General features: G+C 47.4%; 1 protein-coding gene across 1 annotated transcript in view; it reads right to left on the bottom strand.

Moving 5' to 3' along the window:
• Positions 1 to 22,248, bottom strand: part of GLG1 (golgi glycoprotein 1) — a 694,561-nt gene that overhangs the window by 310,552 nt on the left and 361,761 nt on the right. Inside the window, exon 11 of the mRNA XM_078669216.1 lies at positions 21,751 to 21,904. Within this exon, the coding sequence (XP_078525342.1) occupies positions 21,751 to 21,904 (154 nt within the window). The remainder of the gene's footprint in view (positions 1 to 21,750; positions 21,905 to 22,248) is intronic.

Genomic DNA, 22,248 nt, shown 5'->3' with positions numbered 1-22,248 from the left:
CAGGCTGTAGGCACAAATATGAGCAGTATATCCTATGGGAGCTAAAATTGGAAGACACTCCTTCCCCCGCCCCCCACCCCCTCTACATTTTTTCACCCACCCCTTTGCTTTTTCCCACGCCCACCACATTCTTTGCTTTTTTGCCCCACCCCCCTCGACTTTCCCCCCTCAACCCCCACCCCCTCTACTTCCCCCCCCCCCCCATCTCCTCTACTTGTTTCAACTCTAATTTTTGCCCCACCCGCTCCAATTGCCCCCCACTTTGTGTGAGAAGTGTGGCTCAATGGTTAGAGCGGCAGACCCGGATGCAGAGATCTGGGTTCAATTCCCGCCTCGGCGGGTCTTGGGCTCAATTTCCTCGGACCTGATAATTCTCGCCTCGGTGCCTATTCTAATCATGGATCTCATTCTGCAACTCTGGGCAATAGCTTGCTTAATCCCCACAACGGCCCCAACAGCGCTTGGATGCCTGGCTTCACCTTGGGGGTGCCCAGGAGTGGACATTATACAGGGAAAAGCCAGGAAGGGTTCCACAGCGGTATGCGTTACAGCGCCAGGACACCCCAGTTGGGGTATTAGTGCGCTTTACAAGTACAAATTACAATTACATTTACATTACTCTACCTGTTTACAACCTCTACCTTTTTCCCCTGATCCCCCACATAGGCCTCCTCCACTTTTTTCCGCCACCCCCTCCACTTATTTTCTCCAAAGATGGATCCTCTCAAAACTTGGCATGCCAAAGCTTAGTTTATGAAGGCAGTAAATTTCAAAGTTTTGTTCAAATCCATTTAAAGGATCAAAAGAGAACTGTAAATTATTTCCTGTGATTCACAATTCTGAGTTTATGTGCAGGGTATTTAGCTTCTCTAAACGAATAAAGTTTGGAATAAAACAGCATTTCCTCTTTCTTTCAATGCCAGTAAAACAAGCATTGGCATAGCCAATAGGTCTTGCCTTTGGGACCTTATAAGTGATTAGTTATCCAGAACAATATCCTTGGTGCAACAACATCAACTGTTGCTTGGCTAAACACTTATAAGGTCCCAAAGGCAAGACCTATTGGCTATGCAAATGCTTGTTTACAAAGGACATAGATAGGCTACTGTTTGGATGGCCTTGGGCCATTATAGCCTATGAAGGATTTAAGGCTCTTTGAATATATTACTGTGTGGCTCACATCTCGACGAAGGGGAATGATTCAGGCATGTGAATCTGTGAAAGATACCCTAATACTGGATCATTTTAGAAGCCAAACTCCTTGCCATAGAAAAAGCTGGGATGGGCCTAGGACCCATCTCTGGTGGCAGCAAAATAATGAATAGGGGGGCAGATTCTGCAAACTCCAAAATGGCCAAAAAGATTCTCCCTAAATATTTTGAGGGTGATGATATCACTAAGTGGTTCATTGCTTTTGAGAGAGCCTGTCTTAGTGAACAGGTCCACAAGAAGCTTCGGAGTGTTATCCTGTGGGAAATGTTCTCAGGAAAGTGCAGGGATAGACTCCCGACACTCAATGAGAAAGATGCTACATTCTACGACCTCTTGAAGGGTACCCTGATTGAGGCCTTTGGATTCAGCACTGAGTAATATAGGATCATGTTCAGGGAGGCCAAGAAAACCCAAGGCCAATCCTGGGTACATTTTGATATTACTCAGTGAACACACTGGGAGGTTGGCCGAGTGGTAATAATGTACTTCATTATGTAGGGCTGTATAATTTAGTTATGAAGGAGCACCTTTTAAGTAATAGTCACCTAGAGAAAGTACATTAATTCCAGGGAGACCTACGTCCACTTTGTCCTCAAGAATTGGGGAAGAAGGCAGACCACTGGGTCAAGACAAGGGTCACCAAAATGAACACTGGTGAGGGAGACTAATAGAAAGGAAAATGCTACTTACCAGTTTGCATCTGTTCTTGGCATGTAGAGCTGCGGAGTCGTATACTGTGCATTAGATCACCACCTGGTGTTGGGCTCGGATGATTGCAGGTTGTTGTCTTCTTGGAAGAAGTCTTTGTAGTCACGAGATAGGTGACTCCTCCCTTGGACAATACTGCGCATGGGCATCGACTCCAACCTTAGATTGTTTTTCGCCATGATGGGAAATGATGGAGTAGTAGAAGTAAAGATAAAGAAAAGGATGTCCATGCGTCTGCATCTAATTAAGATAACTGGAACGGATACAAGCCCCGGGGAGGACGTATACGACTCTGCAGCTCTACATGCCAAGAACAGATGCATACTGGCAAGTAGCATTTTCCGTTCGAGGCATATGAGCTGCAGATCGTATACTGTGCATCGATTGTGCAGCAGTGTCTCCCCTAGCGGTGGTCGCCTGTATCCGTTGCAGTATTCTGAAACAGTGTTCTAAGGACAGCTTGGTCCACTGCAGCTTGCTGCTTGGCCTGCACATCAACACAATAGTGTTTAGTGAAGGTGTGTATTGTAGACCATGTTGCTGCCTTGCATATGTCCTCTAGTGGTATATTTCCTAAGAAAGCCATGGATGCTCCTAGTTTGCGAGTAGTGTGCTCTAGGAGGAACTGTCAGTGTACGTTTAGCTTTTTGATAGCATATTTGTATACACTTTACAATCCACCTGGCAATTCCCCCCTTAGAGATGGGGTTGCCTTTGTGTGGGGGAGAGAAAGATACAAATAATTGTTTTGTCTTTCTGAAGGATTAGTCCTATCTGTGTAGTATAACAGGGCTCTTCTAACATCTAAAGTGTGTAAAGCCCTTTCTGCAACAGAGTCCGGGTTTTGAAAAAACACCGGTAGCTCTACTGATTGGTTAAGGTGAAAAGGAGTAATAACTTTTGTCAGGAATTTTGGATTAGGCCTAAGAACCACTTTGTTAGTATGTACTTGAAAAAATGGTTCTTGTATTGTGAATGCTTGTATTTCGCTAACCCTTCTGAGAGAGGTGATGGCAACAAGGAAAGCAGTTTTCCATGTTAGGAATTCACACTTATGTAAAGGCTCGAAAGGGGGTCCCATAAGTCTTGTAAGGACAACGTTTAGGTTCCATACCGGAGCAGGTGGTAACCTAGGTGGGATTATACGTTTTAATCCTTCCATAAAAGCTTTGATTGCAGGTACTCTGAATAGATGTTGTCTATTCTGTAAATAGGCTGCAATTGCTGCCAGATGCAGGTGTATGGAAGAATAAGCTAAATTGGACCTTTGTAGGTGTAGAAGGTAGCAAATGATATTTTAGATGGAAACATCCAGTGGATCAATGTGATTATTATTGCAATATATTGCAAATCTTTTCCACTTAGTGGCATAACAAGCTCTAGTAGTGGGTTTTCTAGCTTCTTTAATTATGTTCATACAGTCTGGTGGCAGGTTTAAGTAACCAAACTCTAAGACTTCAGGAGCCAGATCGCCAAATTCAGTTGGCTTGGTTCTGGGTGTCTTATTTCTCCATGGTTCTGTGTTAACAGGGAGAGCGTGAGCCTTAATTTTTGATGTGGAACCAGTGAGAGATCTAGCAGTGTGGTGAACCACGGCTGGCATGCCCATGTGGGAGCTACTAGTATTAGTTTGAGAGACTGTTGTCCGAGTTTGCGCACTACTAGTGGAATGAGTGGGAGAGGCGGAAAAGCGTACGCAAATCTGCCTGACCAGTTCATCCATATCGCATTCCCCTCCGACTGTGGGTGTGGAAACCTGGCGGCGAAGGTTGGGCATTTTGCATTTTCGTGGGTGGCAAACAGATCTATCTGTGGATGCCCCCACATTTGGAAGAATGGTTGAAGAACTTGTGGATGTATCTCCCATTCGTGAATCTGTTGTGACTGTCGACTCAACAAATCTGCTATCTGATTGTGAATTCCTGGAAGGTGCTCTACTGTCAGGTGTATGTTTTGAGGAATGGCCCATCTCCAAATGTTCTGTGCGAGCTGGGATAGTTGCAGAGAGTGTGTCCCCCCCTGTTTTTGTATAGAATACATGGCTGTCAAATTGTCCGTCCGGATTAACCGCATGCGCGCTAAACGTTTTCACGCTGTGCGCTGAGTTTTTCAAAAACCTGCGGTTCATGACGAGCTCAGCTCGTCATGTGTACGAGAGGCGTAACTCATGACGAGCTGAGCTCGTCATGAGCATCGAAGGGGTTAAGACAGCTTTGTTTTGTACTTGCACTTGAAATGTTTTGAGTGCTGGGAAAATGGCTAGCATCTCTAGATGGTTGATATGGAGCAGTTTTTGTTGATTGTTCCATTGGCCTTGTGTGGTATAGTGTAAGAGATCGGCTCCCCATCCTGTGAGGGATGCGTCTGTCGTGAGCACTATCTGTGGAACAGGTTCTAGGAACGGCCGTCCCTTTCTCAAATTTTTGGTGTTCCACCACTGCAGAGAGCGATATGTACGGCTGCCTACCAACACCAGGTCTGAGAGCTGACCTTGAGCTTGATTACACTGTTGTGCTAGACATTCTTGTAATGGGCGCATTTGCAGTCTTGCATGTGGAACTATGAAGATGCAAGACGCCATCATGCCTATTAGTCTCATAAACACTCTGGCTTGGAGAGACTGCTGGTGTTGAAATATGGAGACTAAGGTCTGAATGCTCTGTATCCTGGCTGGACTGGGATACGCTAGAGCTGTAGATGTGTTTATGGTAGCTCCTAGATACTGATGAACGTGCGAAGGCTCTAGGTGCGACTTGGTGTAGTTTATGGTAAACCCTAAGTCGTGCAATGTCTGAATTGTTTGCTTTGTGTGTTGGACACATTGACTGTATGATTTTGCTTTTATGAGCCAGTCGTCTAGATAAGGGAAGACATGTATCTGTTGTCTTCTGAGATGTGCCGCTACTACTGCCAAGCACTTTGTGAACACTTGTGGTGCGGTTGTGACCCCGAATTGAAGGACTTTGAATTGATAGTGCTGTCCTTGTATGCCAAACCTTAGATACTTCCTGTGAGCAGGATGTATAGGAATGTGAAAGTAGGCGTCCTTTAGGTCTAGTGTTGAAAGAAAATCGCCTTGTTGTAGTAGTGGGAGTACTTGCTGCAGAGTGATCATGTGGAAATGATCTGATTGTATGTAATGGTTTAGGGGCCTGAGGTCGAGAATTGGTCGTAGTGTCCCGTCCTTTTTGGGAATTAGGAAGTACAAGGAGTAAACTCCAGTTCAGTGTTCCTCTAAAGGAACTACTTGAATAGCATCCTTTTGTAGAAGTGCTAGAACTTCCTGTTGAAGCAGAGTCATATGGTCTGTGGACATAGGACGCTGCCTGGGTGGTATGTTTGGGGGGGGTTGCTGTGAGTTCCAGTCAGTAGCCATGTTGGATAATTTGTCTTACCCACCTGTCTGTTGTGATGGAATTCCAGACAGGTAGGAACTGTGATAATCTGCCCCCCACAGGAGTGGAATGCTGTAGGAGAGGGAAGTCATTGTTTGGGAGTGGAAGAGGAGCGTTTGTTGTTATTACCTCTACCTCTTCCCTTATTATTGCCTCTGTATCCTCCTCTGAAGTAGCCTTTGTTAGAGGAGTTCTGTGTGTTTGTTTTAAAAGATGATGTATCTGCGCCGGTTTGCTTAGAGCCTCCTCTATAAAAGGAGCGGCGAAAAGAACTTCTAGTCTGTGTGGATTGTAATGCACCCATAGACTTAGCTGTGTCTGTCTTTTTTCATCTTTTCTAGTGTGTTGTCTACTTCCGGCCCGAACAATTGGTTTTGATTGAAGGGCTGGTTCAAGATGGTAGTCTGTACCTCAGTTTTAAACCCTGAAATGCGTAGCCACGCATGTCGTCTGAGTATAACACTAGTATTGACTGCTCTGGATGCTGTGTCAGCTACATCTAGTGCACATTTAATTGAGGCGTTGGATATTATTTTGCCTTCTTGTACGAGCTCCGTTGCCTGATCTTTGTATTGATCTGGGAGGTGCTCCATCAGTTTTTCTAATTGGTCGTAGTGAGCCCTGTCATAGCGTGAGAGCAGGGCTTGTGTATTTGCTATGCGCCATATGTTTGTCGCTTGCGCAGCAATCCTTTTCCCTGACACATCAATAACTTTAGATTCTTTGTCAGGTGGGGGCGTGTCACCAGAAGTCTGGGAATTGGCTCTCTTTCGTGCATTAGACACTACTAAAGAGTCTAGTGGCAGATGTCCCTTAATGTAGACTGGATCAGATGGTGCTGGTCTATACTTCTTTTCTATTCTTGGATTTAATACCCTACAGCGTACTGGGTCTTTAAATATTTCTGGAGCATGTTTAATGACTCCTTTGATCATGGGTAGTATTTGCGTAGACCACAGGTAGAAGTGGTGTGTCTGCTGGTCTTTTCTTGTAAGGAATAGCTTCCACATGTCCAGTTTTTGGATTGATATGGACTTTTCTTCGTTTATGATCTGGTCTAAACAGTTCTTCCTCCCCTACAACTTTCTTCGGCGTCGATTTTTTTCGGTGCCGATAGGGGTTGTTTTGTGTGTTTTGCTGTAGGAGGTGTTATCGAGTCCCGTGGCAAAGTTTTCGGTGCCGAAGGTGGTTTCGGCTTGGTAGGAGTCTGTGGTACTGAGGTTGGAGTGGAGACAGGTCTCGTTGGTATTGCGGCGGCGGACTCTGGCTTTCCATCTTTATTTTTGGAACCGGAGGGGTTTGGAGTCGGAGCTCTTTTCGGATCCGGTACAGTCTTGGGCTGCGGCACCGATGCATCTTTTGGTTTGGGTGCTGAAGGCTCTTTGTCTTTGGGCACCGAAGGGCGTTTTGGCTTCGGTGCCGAAGGATGTGTGTGCTTCGGTGCCAATGGAGGAGGTGGGATTGGCACATGTGGTTTTGTCGGTGCCGAGGCACCGGAAGGCGTAGTAGTTTTCCTCTGAGCCGAGCCCGAATGCGGGGCGTCGGAGGGGGTATTTCGGTCTCGACTGGGCACCATGGGCGCAGTGCTGACCGTTGCCTTTGGTTTGGGCAATGTCTGTGGTGCAGGGGCAAGAGTACTCACGGGTTGTCTAGATGGAATCGAGTCTTCCGAGTCCTCTGCCCCCGATATGATCTGGAGATCAGGCGAGTCTTCCTCGGCGACAAGTGGAGCATCGTCCTCGGAGATGTCTTCGAGTGGATCTTCGTCCTCTGAGACGTCTTCTCCGACGATCTTCTCAAAGATGGCCTCCGGTGCTGGTGCTGATCTCATCTCGTGTCGACGCGCCCTCCGATCCCGAATGGTCTTCTTCGATCGGAAGGATGCACAAGCTGTGCAGGTCGACTCGTCGTGTTCCGGCGATAGACAGAGGTTGCACACCTCGTGATGGTCGCTATGAGGGAACTTTGCTCGAAATACCGGGCTTCTCTTGAATGGAGTTTTGTCCATGAGGCGTAGGCCGTACAGCGCCGATAGGCCCAACGGCCCATGCCGACGCACCGGAATGTAGCGGATGTCGAAAGTAGTTTATTCGATGTCAATGATGTTTGTATAAAGTTTTTGCGCTTCGAAGTTGCTGAAAAGTCTTTTCTAGCCGGAGCGGAAAACTTTCATCCGAACCCAGTGGCAGAAAAAAACAATCTAAGGATGGAGTCGATGCCCATGCGCAGTATTGTCCAAGGGAGGAGTCACCTATCTCGTGACTACAAAGACTTCTTCCAAGAAGACAACAACCTGCAATCATCCGAGCCCAATACCAGGTGGCAATCTAATGCACAGTATACGATCTGCAGCTCATATGCCTCGAACATAAAGGTCGCTAAGCCTCTCTCCCCCACCCCCCCACCCCCAAGGGAAAGAGGGTAACCCTAAAAATAATGAAGAGTCTTCTACAGGCCCCCAAAAACCTGCTCAGGAGGGTGGGCCCAGAGTCTCTACACAGTCTTAAGGTGGGTACCAGGGAAAGAACTGGGATTCTGACAAGGCTTGGGGTCATGATTGTAGAACAGTAGAACTGGAGACCTTAGCTGTAAAACAATGAAACAATGCTTCTAGTCCACCTGCAGTTGCCAACATCCAAATGGGATCCCAGGTGTGGTCTGATCAGGTCAGTAGCCCCACTTAGGCACCATTAGTCTTCGAGGGAGAGGTGGGCTTAGTCTTTGCTGCCTCGCCACATAACACAAAGATACAGGAGTACCCAAAGATTAATGGGTCCAGGTTAGAGGCCTGGAGGTATACTGCTGCTGGATCCTGGACAAATAGACTGTCACTCGTTGAAACAGGGCAAGGAGACTAGCTTCTAAACAGATTCCAAGTCAGAACTCCTCTTCCCAGGCAAAGGACTTGGTATTCCCAGAGGGAATTGCGCCCGAAGAGATTGGGCCTCATCCCATGCAGATCTCTTGAGCCCAGGGGGATCCTCGAGGATGGATCTGTGCAAATGACAACAAACCTGTTCAACTCTAGAAAGCCTGAGGCAGCAAGCTGCTGCACAGTAAAAGGGTGATATCACTGACACCTACAGGGTCTATTGGGAGGATGAGCTCCTATACACTGAGGCCAGAGACCCCAAACCAGGAGACGAGAGTAGTAGTGCCTCAGTTTTAGAGAGTTCCTCCTTACCTTGGCCCATGATAACTGTAGGAATCTGGCTCTGTATATACTATACCAAAGTGGGGTATAGTGTGCACAGAGTCCAGTGGATTCCCAAAGGTAGGCAGAGGTAAAGTTAGATAGCACCCCACTCTCGATTTGTGGTAGTGTGGTCAAGCAGTAAGGCAGTATCAGAGGACAGTGTTAAGCATTTGTTGTACCCACTTAATCAGCAAATGATTTCACATACTCAAAGACTGAACTTCAGACCAATTGGTTTTGTAAAAAAATATTCTTAGTTAATTTATTTCCTAGAACCAAGCAAGCCTGGCACAGCTAAGTTGATAAATACTTTGCAATAAATATACAGTTTGAAATGCATTTGTAAATGTACTTTGAAAGGGTTACAGTTTGAATTACTAGTAATGAATACTGTGAACTGATGTACATATACTTTGTCTCGATTTTGCAATGAAAATTAAAGGTGAGTTACTTTTGAGATTATTTTTTTAGATTACTTTTTCTACTCAGTGTGATATACATAGACATTTTCTAGAGAAAAGGTAAGTAAAATCAGTTTTACACAATTGTCATTTTTCGTGTTTCCATACAAATCAACTCAACACTTCAAACATTTTACAGAGAAAAACCGTCAATAGGTTCCTATGGAGAGAAATGAAGTTAACTGTTACCAGGTAAGTTATCGGTCTTTGTAGTTGAGCTTCTGGGGTTAGAAGAAATGCGTTACCTGTAACTGCAGTTAGCCAGTATTGGTGTCTTTCATAGATTCATATGCCTGAATGATTCCCTGTCGTCGGGATGGGAGTCCCCGGTACATAAATAAAGTAATGTCCTATTAGACATATAGAGACATAGGCCCAAGGGCCTCACATTAGTAACGTATCCATGTCCTTTTGTAGAAAGGACTAAACTCTAGAGAAGAGCCAATCAGCTACCACCTCCCACTAGAACCCTCCTGGAAGGAGCTCCAGTCCCTCAGATTTTCGGAAGCACTGTGCTAAATATGCGCACCACTGAGAGAATTAGATGAGTCCTTCCAGGGGAGGCGGGAGGGTTGCATGTGAATCTATGAAAGACACCAATACTGGATAACTGCAGTTACTGGTAAGCAACGCATTTCTTATCCAGTATTAGGGGTGTCTTTCATAGATTCACATGCCTGAATCAGAGTAGCAAGCAATGATAAGCACATTTTGGATGGTATAGAATATACAAGTCATTAGATAATAACATATCAAGTGACCAATAGAAACATTCAATTGTAAGCACAAATACCATCAAACAATACAATAAAGAAATGTGCGTACATGAGAAAGGATGGTGGGATTATGAGAAGGCTCACCTCTACCGAAACAGATGACAAAGCACTGCTTGTCCCACTGCAGCATCTTTCATGAGTTCTGTATCCAGGCAGTAATGCCTGGTGAAGATATGTGGCGACTTCCATGTTGCCGCTCTGCAAATGTCCATGATAGGAACACCTGCGAAAAGCGCCATGGATGTAGACATCGCTCTAGTAGAGTGGGCTCATACTTTAGATTGCAGGTGTTTCCCCGCCTGTTCGTGACAGAATGAAATAGCTGCAGAGATCCAGCGAGAAATACTTTGCTTAGGGAGTGGAAGGCCCTTCCTGGGTCTACTGTAAGCCACAAAGAGCTGGTTGGATTTACAGAAGGATTTTGTCTTCTCAATGTAAAACTTTAGGCAGAGTTTACGGGTCAGAGAATGTAGTGTTCTTTCTGCTGCAGTATGGGGATTTGGAAAGAAAGAGCGCAAGACTACCGGCTCGTTGAGATGGAAGCCCGATGGGACTTTTGGTACAAATTTTGGATTTGTTCGTAATATTACCCCGTCTTGTTTGAATTGCAGAAAGGGCTCCTGAATTGAGAAGGCCTGGAGCTCACTTACTCGTCTTGCAGAAGTAAGTTCGAGAAAGAGTGCCGTCTTCCAAGAGAGGTATTTCAGATCAGCCCTGTGTACAGGCTCAAAGGGATGCTTCAAGAGCTGATTAAGGACTGTTAAGTTGCCAGGTAGGCGGTAAAGTTTTCAATGGGGTAAAAGTCCTGAAGAGACCTTTAAGAAACTGTTTGATCAATCTGCGAGACCAGAGAGCAGGATCAGTAGGAGATCTTCTGTAACGGGATATCGCCGCCAAGTGGACTCTGATGGAGGCATGAGCGCGGCCCGAGTTTGCCAGATGGAGAAGGTAAGGCAGTATTTGTTCTGGAGAAGAAGAAAAATGATGTATCTTCTGAGTTTTACAACAAATGCAAAACCTCTTCCATTTTAAAGAGTATGTCTTGTTGGTACTATCTGCTTGTGTTCGAGCCAGAATGGCCCTACAATCTGGCGGAATATCTAAATTCTGAGTTTCTTTAAACTCAGGATCCAAGCGGATAATCTGAGTGATGCCAGATTCAGATGCTGGACTTGCTGGTTGTTCATCGTGAGGAGAGATGGAAACTGCTTCAACCGTATTGGCGGTTCCAGAGAAAGAAGGTGGAGTTCTGTGAACCAATGTTGGCGTGGCCAAGTTGGGGCTATTAGAATGAGCGTACAAGGCTCCGCTTTCAATTTCCTGAGGACTCTGGGAATCATTGGAAATGGCGGAAAGGCGTACGCAAAGACGTTGCACCATGCGATCGAAAATGCATTCCCTAGAGACCCTTCCTGGCGTTGCCAGCTTACGAAGTGTTGGCATTTGGCGTTGTATTTTGTGGCAAATAGGTCGATTAGAGGAGTGCCCCATTGTGAGAATATTTGGTTGAGGATCCCCTGATCCAGTTCCCACTCGCGAGACGTTGTCTGCTGCCTGCTTAGTGAATCGGCTAGTACATTGACAATGCCCGGAACATACTCTGCTCGAAGGGAGATATTGTGCAGGATCAACCAGTTCCAGATTTTCTGCAACTCGCGAAAGAGTGTTAGAGAGCGAGTCCCTCCCTGTTTGTTGAGATAGTGCATCGCCGTCGTATTGTCTGTACGTACCAGCACTAGAGAATTCTTGATTCTTGGGAGAAAAGCTTGAAGGGGAGAAAAGCTTGAAGGGGAGAAAAGCTTGAAGGGGAGAAAGACCGCCCGCAGCTCGAGGACATTTATATGAAGCCCTTTTTCGAAGGGGGACCTTTTCCGCTTATCTGCAGTTCTTGGGGGAAAGCTCCCCAGCCTCCCAGTGAGGCGTCTGTTGTGATATGTGGTGAAGCTGGAAGCAAGAAGGGCAAGCCTCGAGAAAGATTCTGAATAGACATCCACCATTGTAGAGCCGTGACCATCTGAGGAGTCATTTTTATGAGATCGTCGAATGACCCTGTGCATTGGACCCATTGTGCTGAGAGCGCCTCTTGGAGAGGGCGCATCCGCAGGCAGCAGTGAGGAACTGGTAGGATACATGACATAATTCCCAGTAGGGACTTGAAGAGGCGAACCGTTAAGGTTCTCTTTGAAGCTACGATAACAGCCAGTGCCAAAAGCTTGTCCTTTCTCTCCTGTGATGGAAAAGCTTTTTTCAGTTTTGTGTTGAGGGTAGCGCCTAGGAAGTTTATACGCTGAGAAGGCAGAAGAACTGATTTTTCCCGATTGAGTGCGAGTCCTAAACGATTGAAAAGTTGCAGACAAGCTTTGGAAGACCTGGGCGGGTCTAAGGATGGAGCCTTGATCAGCAAGTCGTCCAGATATGGAAAAACTCGATGGTGCTGTTGTCTGAGATATGCAGCCTCTGGAGAGAGGCACTTCGTAAAGATGCGAGGTGCAGACTTGAGCCCGAAAGGTAGAACCCGAAATTGAAAGTGTCTGCCCGCTACTGCAAATCTTAAGAATTTTTTGTGATTTCTGTGAATCGGGATATGAAAGTAAGCATCCTGAAGATCCAGAGACACCATGTAATCCTCCACATCTAGAAGTTGTAAGACCTCCTGGATTGTTACCATACGAAACAACTGCTTTTTTAGGGATTTGTTGAGGGCTCTGAGGTCTAAAATTGGCCTCCAATTCTCCTTTTTCTGAATTAGGAAGAAGCGGGAGTAAAATCCTTTCCCTCGTTGAGACAGAGGGACTTTTTCTATCGCCCCTTTCTGGAGCATAAGAGAAACCTCTCGGAGAAGCAGATGTAGATTTTTGTGAAGCATAGGTCGGGGAGGTGTTTGGGGAGGTATGTGAACAAATTCCAGTGAATGGCCGAATTGAACTAATTGTAGAACCCAACGGTCTGTGGTAATTTGCTTCCAATTTTTTAGGAAATGGGAAATCCTTCCTCCAATCTTTGAGGGTGGAGATGAATTGGAGACTGGCTGAAGTGAAGGGTCATAGTCTATGAGTGTTGCCTTTTCGCTGGCCTTTACCACGAAAGGACGTTTTGCAATAAGAGGATTGTTGGTGCTGCTTCTGGCGCTGCCGATACTGTGGCCGATGTTGCTGCCCAGAAGAGTATGATGACCGATATTGGTAATCCCCTTTAAAAGGACTGCCCTCTCCCTCTTGATCCACGAAAGGACGGACATTTGAATTGGAGAGTCCCCAATGCTCTGGCAGTGTCCATATCCTTCTTTATACTCTGGAGCGCATCATCAATTTGCGGTCCGAAGAGAAATTGGCCATCATAAGGCATACCTAAGATTTTTGTCTATCTCAGGACGAAAGGAAGTTGCCTTCAACCAACTTGGTCTTCTCAATACTGCTGCTCTGGCAAGCTGGCGAAATCCGATATTTCTTGTCCAAGCGAGGTAACACCGGAGGTACTGAGGAGGGGTTTTGCATAATTTTAACACCTTGTCCCCACAGGTATACTATTATGGGTATCGATTTCACTGATTTTTTTTAAAGGCTCCTTAAAATCATATAGGAAGCAGTCCTGCTGGAGAGAAACCATGGTAATTTGAAAACGTTGAGCTGCCCTCTCAACAACATTATGGAACCCTCCGAAGTCTCCGGATGGTGAGTCCACTTGTGCAGGTACTGGAGAAGCAGGGCAGGGAATGACAGTCATCCCATTCATCGTGGATAGACTGAGTATCTTGAAGCTCTCCCTCCTCATGTTGGTCTTCTTCCTCGTCCTCATCAGTAGACGGAGGGACGGAGGATGTGATAAATTGACCGGATCCGGCTGCAAATTTAAAGGTGGAGGCCGTGGGTCTTGGTGAGATAGATACTGCAGAGGGTTGAGGTGTAGGAGACTTTGGAAACCTTTGTTTGTAATTGGTAATGAGGTACTGCAAGTCCGAGACTAAAGAGGCTGGAAGGCAAACCATTGGTGGAGGAGGTGGATGATATTCTTCCTCCTGTTCTTCATCTGAACTCTCCTGATATTTTACATTAAGCTCAGAGGGGCTTGTCGCAGTTTGGAACACGTCCCCTTCATCTGAATCCTCCTCTTCAAGAAGACATGCTGGAGGCAATGGCTGGACTCTACTTGGCGATGTTAGAGCCGGCGTCGGTGTCTTTTTCGTAATTTTCAGATGCACATATGTGCTCTTCAGACTTGGATCCATCGTCGTCGACGACCCCGTCAACAGAGTGGTCGTCGACGGTGAAACGTCGACGGGTGTCGTAGCCGGTGGAGTTATCGTCGACGGGGCCGTCGTCGATACTGGTGTCATTGCTGAAGATCTCGTCGACGGCGTTTTCGTCGACGGCGTCCTCGTCGACGATGGGCGTAGACGATGCTGTCTTGTCTAGCTCGTCGGCGACCCAGTCATAGGCGAGCGCAGCTTCGACGATTGATTCGACATAGACGGTACCTTTTTGATGCTTATCGTCGACGACACAGTCTTACTTGCCGTCGACGATGGGGTCGTAGTCGTCGAATAGGTCAATGACGACGTTGCCATCGACATGGAAACAGTAGTCGTCGACGTAGATACCCATGATGCTGTAGACACAGCTCTCCTCGTCGCTGAAGAAGTCGTCGACGATGTTGTCGTCGACGGAGCAGAAGTAGGCTTCTTGAAGGTGGGGGCTTCCTGAGAGGACACCTTCGATGGAAGAGCCTTGGAGTGGACCTCTGAAGAATTTTTTAGTGTCTTCTTTTGACAAGGCTGTGCTGAAGGGCCAGGAGAAGCCACCCGTGGTCTTTTTTGAGAAGACTTAGAAGAAACTGAAGAGCCTTCACTTTCTTCAGAAGATTCCAGCTGGTCCCTGTCTTTCAGCCTTTGAAGCCAGAGTAAGAGGAGTCCCTCACGATCTTTGAGGGTTTTAGTGGAGAACGTACGACATACCTTGCAATCCCTGGAAGAATAGTCTGGATAAAGGCAATATAGAGAGTCTTGATGTTGGTCATCTATATGTAGTCTTTTCTTCCCACAGGAACCAAAGGGCCGAAAGAGACCCTTTTTTGGTGTCTCAGCCATGAAGATATCGGGAACCACAGTCCAGAATATCAAAAAGATCACCAGAAAACACTGGAAACCCAGTTAAGAAAAGGATTAGTTACTTACCTGTAATCCTAGTTCTCTTCCAGGGGTATCCTCATCAATAGTCATAAGCATTAGAATATTATCGCGCATGGGCGGGAATATTCTAATGCTTATGACTATTGATGAGGATCGCCTGGAAGAGGACTGAGCAGAGCTCAGAGGAGACTCCCTTAGCACGACGTGCGGTAGAAAATCTGAGGGACTGGAGCTCCTTCCAGGAGGGTTCTAGAGGGAGGTGATAGCCGATTGGCTCTTCTCTAAAGTTTAGTCCTTCCTACAAAAGGACATGGATATGTTACTAATGTGAGGCACTTGGGCCTATTTCTCCATATGTCTAATAGGACATTACTTTATTTATGTACCGGGGACTCCCAATCCCAATGACAGGGAATGATTCAGGCATGTGAATCTATGAAAGACACCCTTAATACTGGATAACAAGGGTTCCCCCAGGGTCAAGGATGCACTCTTGTTACACCCGCAGTGGCACAAGGGTTGCCGGGTGCAGAGTGCTGAGAGCCAATGTTATCCAATAGGGGATAAGGGGCCTCCGGTTGGTGGCTGCTGGCAAGCAGGCCACTGGGTTTGGGGAGCAAAACTCCTGGACTTTAGCACAGGGCACAAGGGGAAACAAAGTAGTACCCAAAGTACACCGATAGCAGCTGGATGCAGGGTGCCGTTTTGGCGTCTGGTGCCCTGTTGATTGCAACGGGGATTCTCTGGTTTCAACAAAGACTGCAGGCTCGGGGACGGTGATCTTCTGGAGCAGACCACCAGTTGGAGAGGTAAGTTGGGATGCTGGGATACCATTGGTTGGGCCACCCAAGGCTATGGGGCTTCAGGTGCAGGGGTGTCTTTAGGTGTCTGGTTTCTCTTACCAGCTCCGGTTGCGGTTAGAGGAGACCTCCTAGTGGTGTTGGGCCACTCAAACTCGGGCCGTGGGTGACGGGTGCAGACTCACAGATTTTGCCGGAGCTGGAGTCTGTTGGTGAACAAATCTGGTGTTCACAGGAGACAGTCTTTTCTTTGGAAGACAGGGCAGGTCCTCAGTTGTGCTTCACTTCGCTGCCCCAACCTGAGGGGTGGGTTGGCAAAGGTGGGCCCACCTCTCTTCCTCACTTGGTTTTCCCGCCAGTTCTCCCACCCAAAGTGGGGGTCAGAACCGGTGAGGACCAGTTGCTGGAAGCAGCAAAAGGCCTGGGGAAGCTTACAAAGGTGGCAAGCCTTTGTAGCTCCCCCTTCCTGAACCCTGCCCACACAGGGGGAGGAGGCTTGGCACCGTGTCACAGGATGTGCATTGTTTCAGGCCCCCGAGAGCAGCAGGCGCTCGACCCAGGGGTCCAGAAACATGTCTGGTGGTTGCCGCTGGGGAGCAGCCACTCAGCCTGGACACTATTGTGAAGTCATTTTTTAGGGTGCATCTCTAAGATTCCCATTGTGTGCACTTCTCATTAAATCCCACAATGGCATCAGTGTGAGTTTAATGAGCTCAGAAGTTTGATACCGAACGTCCCAGGTTTTAGCAAAGCCATTTTGGTGCAGTGGAGTTTGTAATGACAAACTCCTGGCACCATAAACTGTTAAATGCATTACTGCACTTACAATGTCGTAAGAATTGGCTTAGACTCTGTAGGGGTACCTGGCTCGTTCACCTGTACCCTCACAGCTGGTATGGTGCACCCAGCTAGAGGGGTGGCTGGTCTATGCCAGGTCAGTGGGTTGACAGCATGGCACACAGGGATGTGTGCCATGTCGACTCTTCACTTTGTTCCACACCAAAACACGCAGCCTGCAAAGGCAGTGTTTGAGTTTAAAGGTACAAGGCCTCTAAGGGTGGCACAATGAGTGCTGCAGCCCTTTGAGGCCTTCCCTGGTCACAGTGCCCTGGGAAAACTCAAAGTACATCAGCAGTTCAGAAAAAAGTGAGGGCAACCATACAAAAAGAGGTCCCTTTCTCACACTTATGAACTATTAGTCATGTCTACTCACCACAAAGTAAAAGATACCTGGGCAGGGTGGCGGGTATCTGGAAACAGCCATCCTTGAGGTCTACTGCAGTCAAAGTCGCCTTATCAGAGCAAAAAGATGACGTCCTGAAACGTTTTCTGACAGTATTTGGCAAGATGCAGGAGGTCTAGGATGTGCCTGAAGGAGCCATCCTGTTTTTTGGAATGCAATAGTAAGAGTACACTCTTTCCCCCCTGTTGGTGTGAAGGCACTCTGTATTACCTCTTTTTTTTAGAAGCACCTGTAACTTTTCATCTAAAAACTGGAGATGATCTGGCTGAGGAAGTATCTGCGGGGTAGAATGCTGGAAGGGTTAGTGAATCTCTAGGCAAGAGCCTCAGTGGACTACTGCTAAAACACATTGGCCTGATAAAATACTCACTGCAAGAGAGGAAATCATTCATTCTACTCTGGGGAGGTGTACTGTGCTCAGGGGGAGGAAGGGGGAGTTACTGTTTGGAGGGGAGACCCCTTTACCTGAGCCACCTTTGTGCATTCTCCTGTTACACCTGTGTGCACCCATAGTCAATCTCCTGCCCTCCTGCTGGCGTAAGGTGTGCTGATGTCTTTGATAGCCTGCTGATGGTCTCTGCTCGTACCTTAGCTCTTCCCCAGGGAACTTCTCAAAAAGTGCCAGTTCACCCACGGCCTAGGAAATCTGTCATTTTTTTCATCCTTTCCACAATCTTGTCAACCTGGAGGGGGTTCCAGATACTCCCCATCGAATGGGATGTTGAGGTGATGCAGACATTGGGTTTGAAATAAGAGATGTGTGGCCCAGTGGCGGCTCGCAGAGGGAGTGCTGCCGGGCAGTGGGGCGGGGGAGGGGCAGGGTGTGAGAGTTAAGTAAATACATAAATAAAACGATTTACCTTGCGCTCGCTGCATCGCATACTCGGCGATGCAGCGAGCGCAAGGTAAGTAGTTTTATTTATTTACCTTACTCCTGGCCGTCGTATGTCAGACTGCACTACTCCCCCACCCTGCCCCTCCCCACGGCCCTGCAGCACTCCCTCTGCAAGCCGCCACTGGTGTAGCCAGGCATGTCTTTCGAGTAGGACGTTCTATTCGATGCCTCTGGAGACTGTATATGCAACATATGATGGCACTTGAGATGATTTCACCTTCAGACACTATTGCTTCCCCCTCCCACCAAACTCCAGCCCTGCTTCCCATTTCTGTATTCAACTGGACAGTCTTTGACGAGCTCTTGTAGTCCACAGCTTCTCTGTTTTGGCTCTCCTAATGCAGAGGCTCTCGTGTGCAGTGGGAACCCTAAGGAGAGTGGGGGTCTAGTCACAGATGTAAGCGGGATCACTGTGTGGGGGCTTATAGCAAGTGTAGGAAGGTGGATATCTGACTATGGTTACCCCCAACTTTTTGCCTGGTGTTTTGCTGGTTTTTGACTTAGTTGGCCTGGGATCCTGCTATTCAGGACCCCAGGCTTCCTGCTCTCTGTTAAAATGGACTCCATGTACCCTAGGTACATATCTAATTGGATACGGAGTCACCTTTTCAGTCCCTGTACAGTATACCTTAGGTATCCAGGGCATAGGTGTACCCAGGGCCTACCAGGGGCTGAAGCATGTATTATGCCACCCCTGGCTGGCCATCCAAAAGTGACACAACTGGCTGCACGACAGCTGGGGCAAGGTGGTGTAATCACCCTTTGCTGTAGATATAGTATACCTATATCTAACCCTAAAATGGACACATATCCTCCTATCAGTCACTCCTATGGCAGGCCTTATCAATCCTGAAGGCAGAGTGCTTGGAATTATGTGAGATGGTGCTCTGGCACAAGCTGAGCCCGTCTGCAGCTTGCGGAACCAAGTCCTAATAGCTGTTCCATGATAACGCTATACCATATACTCTTAAGTGCATTATCAACCTCGCGGTTAAATGCTAACTCTGGTATAACATTATCAAAACATGTGGAGTAAGGTGTCATACGAATTGGAATACTACCCCCTCGCCAATTCTGGCGACGGGGGTAGCATTCCACCCTTCTAGAGGGACACGACATGTATGTAACTGTAAACCCCGGTTAAAGTTAACTCGAGCCTTGGCATCACAAAATGGATGCTGCCACCACAGACACAAGTCTGACCCCCTGCTGCTGGGAGTCCTTCCAGCGAGGGCGGCTTGGACAAAGGGTTTCCAGCCTTGGGAGGTGCTAGCACCACCCCAGACAGGATTTTGTGTATTGAGGTAGGGAGGCCTGAAAGGAATGAGACATGCCTGGGGCACACAAGGTGCCCTGTGCATGCACCGGTTGAAACCAGTTGCTGGGGCACTCCAGCCCCAGCTCTGGCGGGAAACCGGACAAAGGATAGGGGGTGTAACCACCCCCCTTCCTGGTCCCACCCAGAGGAGGGACCTAGTCAGTAGTGCAGCCCCCTTTAGCAGGATAAAGGTAGGAGCTGGTCCCAATCTAAATTAGATTAATCCTGAACTACTCTACAAGAAGAAACTCTGGACTTCGACGTTCTGCTCCACAGAAGACTGAAGAAATCTCCCTTGTGGGCAAGGAGTGTCCACCCTGCATCTGCAGGCACCATCAACCGTCCAGCGGCTTCACTTTGTCGTCTTCCCTCGAGGATCCAGACTTCAGGGCCCGACGAGACCCGGATTCCCAGACCTCTCCGACCTCAACTCACATCTGCAGCAAAGCTGAGACCCGTGGGTGCGACGAGACACGTGGGACCGGCCATCTTGAACGAACCTGCACTTCGCTTCCAGCACGACTCCTGAGGTAAACTCGACCAAGTGCTTTGGGGACTGAGAAGCCCCAGCCCCGAGCAGCCCCTGCACCGAAGATCAGCCCTCCAGCATCCACGAGATCTGCGTGGGGCCCTTCTGCTTGTTTGCTGCTCGACGCGTTGTCTGGTCACTTGCCGGCTGGCTAGTGGCCTCCTAGACGACAAACCTTTGAATCTTTGCTGCTGGTCTGGTTGCTCCGGACTGGCCCTTGCTCCCTTCCAAAAGAGGGGCACCCCGGACTCTCCTAGTCCGCACCAGACGCTTTCTCCACTCACCGCGTGGGTTATCTTTGCAAAGGCCTGTTGACGCCGATTCCGGATCCAACACCGCTGACCGCGAGAGCCTGCGTGGGACAGCTCGTGCCTCCATCCTGGTCGTCGAAGACACCTCCTGGTCCACGTGGCTGCAGAGTCAAGCGTCCACTCTTCACCTGATCGCGCCGACGACATCTGGTTCCTTCCTGGTTCCACTCCAGTCACTGGCTAGTGACTGAACATTGTCCCCTCTGCTTTCAGGTCTTCTTCTTCACCGATCCACCCTTGGATCGCACCGGACATCTTCCTCCTGGTCGCCTGCAGCATCTTTTCTTTCAGGCTCCATTGACTTCAACGCGAGAACCCGACGCACTTTGGCACCTATGCACCGCAGCCCGTGGGTGAGGTAACGAGAGCATTTCGGTGCTCAAGGGTAGTATAACTGTCCTAGTGTCCAGTTCCACAGTCGTTTTAGTCCTAACTAGTCAGGATTGTCCGTACTCACCTTTAACTTGAACTGTACTGTCCATATAGACGTTGTTACGCATCTCGCGTGTGAGTTCACACTCTGCACACGCGTCCTGTGGGCCTCCTATTACTTACCTAAGGTGAAGATAGCGTAGTCCTAGCGAACCTCCAGCCTCTGGACAGCTCCATTCTTTTTATCGACGCTCACATTCCACTTACTTAGTATATGGTTTGTCGTGCCTCTAAGGCACCATTGTAATTTTGTGCAACTTGTCGTATTTTTCGTAAGAGATGGTCATGTGCTTAGCCCTCTGACCTCATAAAGAGTTCAGAGATGTTGTTATTAATAAATATACTGTTTATTTTCATAACAACCTGTGTGGTGTCCTTTCATCTGGTATTCAAGGGGTTATATTGTGGTAAAACAGCTGGCTTCACATGCCAAAAGAGTTTAGCCTAAGACTGCTTTGTCCATGCTACCATTAGGATAGCTGGTCTATAAGGTTGACTTACAACCAATCACCATAAGGGTTGTTTGGACTGATACAAGGTGATCACTAGAACTAGGGATCATCATATATCAGACCAACTTCTCACAGCAAGACTGAAAGAGTGCTCAAAAGTTAAAAAAATAAATAAGCTATCCATTTGGGTTGATCTTACCCTTTAGAGAGAGGAGTTGGTCTAACGGCTAGGGTGGTCGACCTCGAATCTGGGGAACTGGGTTCGAGTCTCTGCAATGATGCTGAACATCCTGTGATTCTGGGAAAATCACTTATTCTCCCTGTGCCTAACAAAAATGAATGTGTCCTCATGTAGTAAAACTGGTGCTATGTAAAGCGCTCGGATACCCGATTAGGGTCAAGTTTGCGCTATATAAAACTCTGTAAAATAAAAAATACTAGAACAATGGCCCAGTGACCATCAACAGCATCTTTAACAGCAAGGATGTTCCAGTGATTGAGCCTGTGTATTGGGATATCCTAAAGAGCAAGAATAAAAGGAGTGTGGGGATGGACAAGTCGAGGGGTAGAGGGTGATAAGAGACAATAAATCTATTACAGTATCAAAACATGTATCGAAATGAATCACTGTACAGAAAAGGTTAAAATTAAGGAAGAGCCTGGGGGAACAGAGAAAGTAAGAGCAAGTGGAGGTGTTTCAAAAACCATGTTAAGTTCAGCAATTTGCATCTTCACCTCCTTATACAAGGTGTTTGGATTTAAAACACATTTAAGGGTCCCTCCAGTTATAGCAGGCCAGGTTAAAAGCAGGAACATGATACTGGAGAAATAAAAGACGTTCGAGATAGAGGGGGGCTGTCAACACAGAGGCCAAACATAAAAATTGCGAATTCTTACCCGCCTGCCTTGTTCCTCTGTACGATAGGCATGTCTGTATAAGCAAGAGAATACAGCGCCCGGTGGCATAACTTCACTGGTATCGTTCCAGCCTTGTGTATGGCACAGCCTCAGAGCATCCCCTTGACACTTGCGATAAAGAATCGGGTCCAGCCTAGGCATATGGAAAGGGAGAGAAAGGCATTAGAAAATTCTGAAATAAAGATACCACAAAGGAGGAAAAATGTAAGGCAGTCTAAATTGTTTTTCTGTAGAAGAACAGTATTACATGCTCTTGAATATTCCGCCACTCCCCTACGAGGCAGAACATTTAACATGGTTCTGTTAGTTAGTAAAAACTACATCAGTCAAGAGCTTTCACATCAAGCATAAAACTCCCCAAAAAAGGGAAGGGCAGGGGGCGATTGGGTGGTATAATGACAATAGTGGATGCACATGCTGAAAAAAAGTCCAGCTGAATATGTTTGAGAGGAAAAAGTAGTTTAAAAGCAGCAATAG

This window comes from Lissotriton helveticus, chromosome 12, assembly GCF_964261635.1.
Source record: "Lissotriton helveticus chromosome 12, aLisHel1.1, whole genome shotgun sequence".
In the NCBI taxonomy this organism is placed as follows: domain Eukaryota; kingdom Metazoa; phylum Chordata; class Amphibia; order Caudata; family Salamandridae; genus Lissotriton; species Lissotriton helveticus.
Note: the sequence above shows the minus strand (reverse complement) of the source record. Positions and strands in the feature narration are given on the sequence as shown.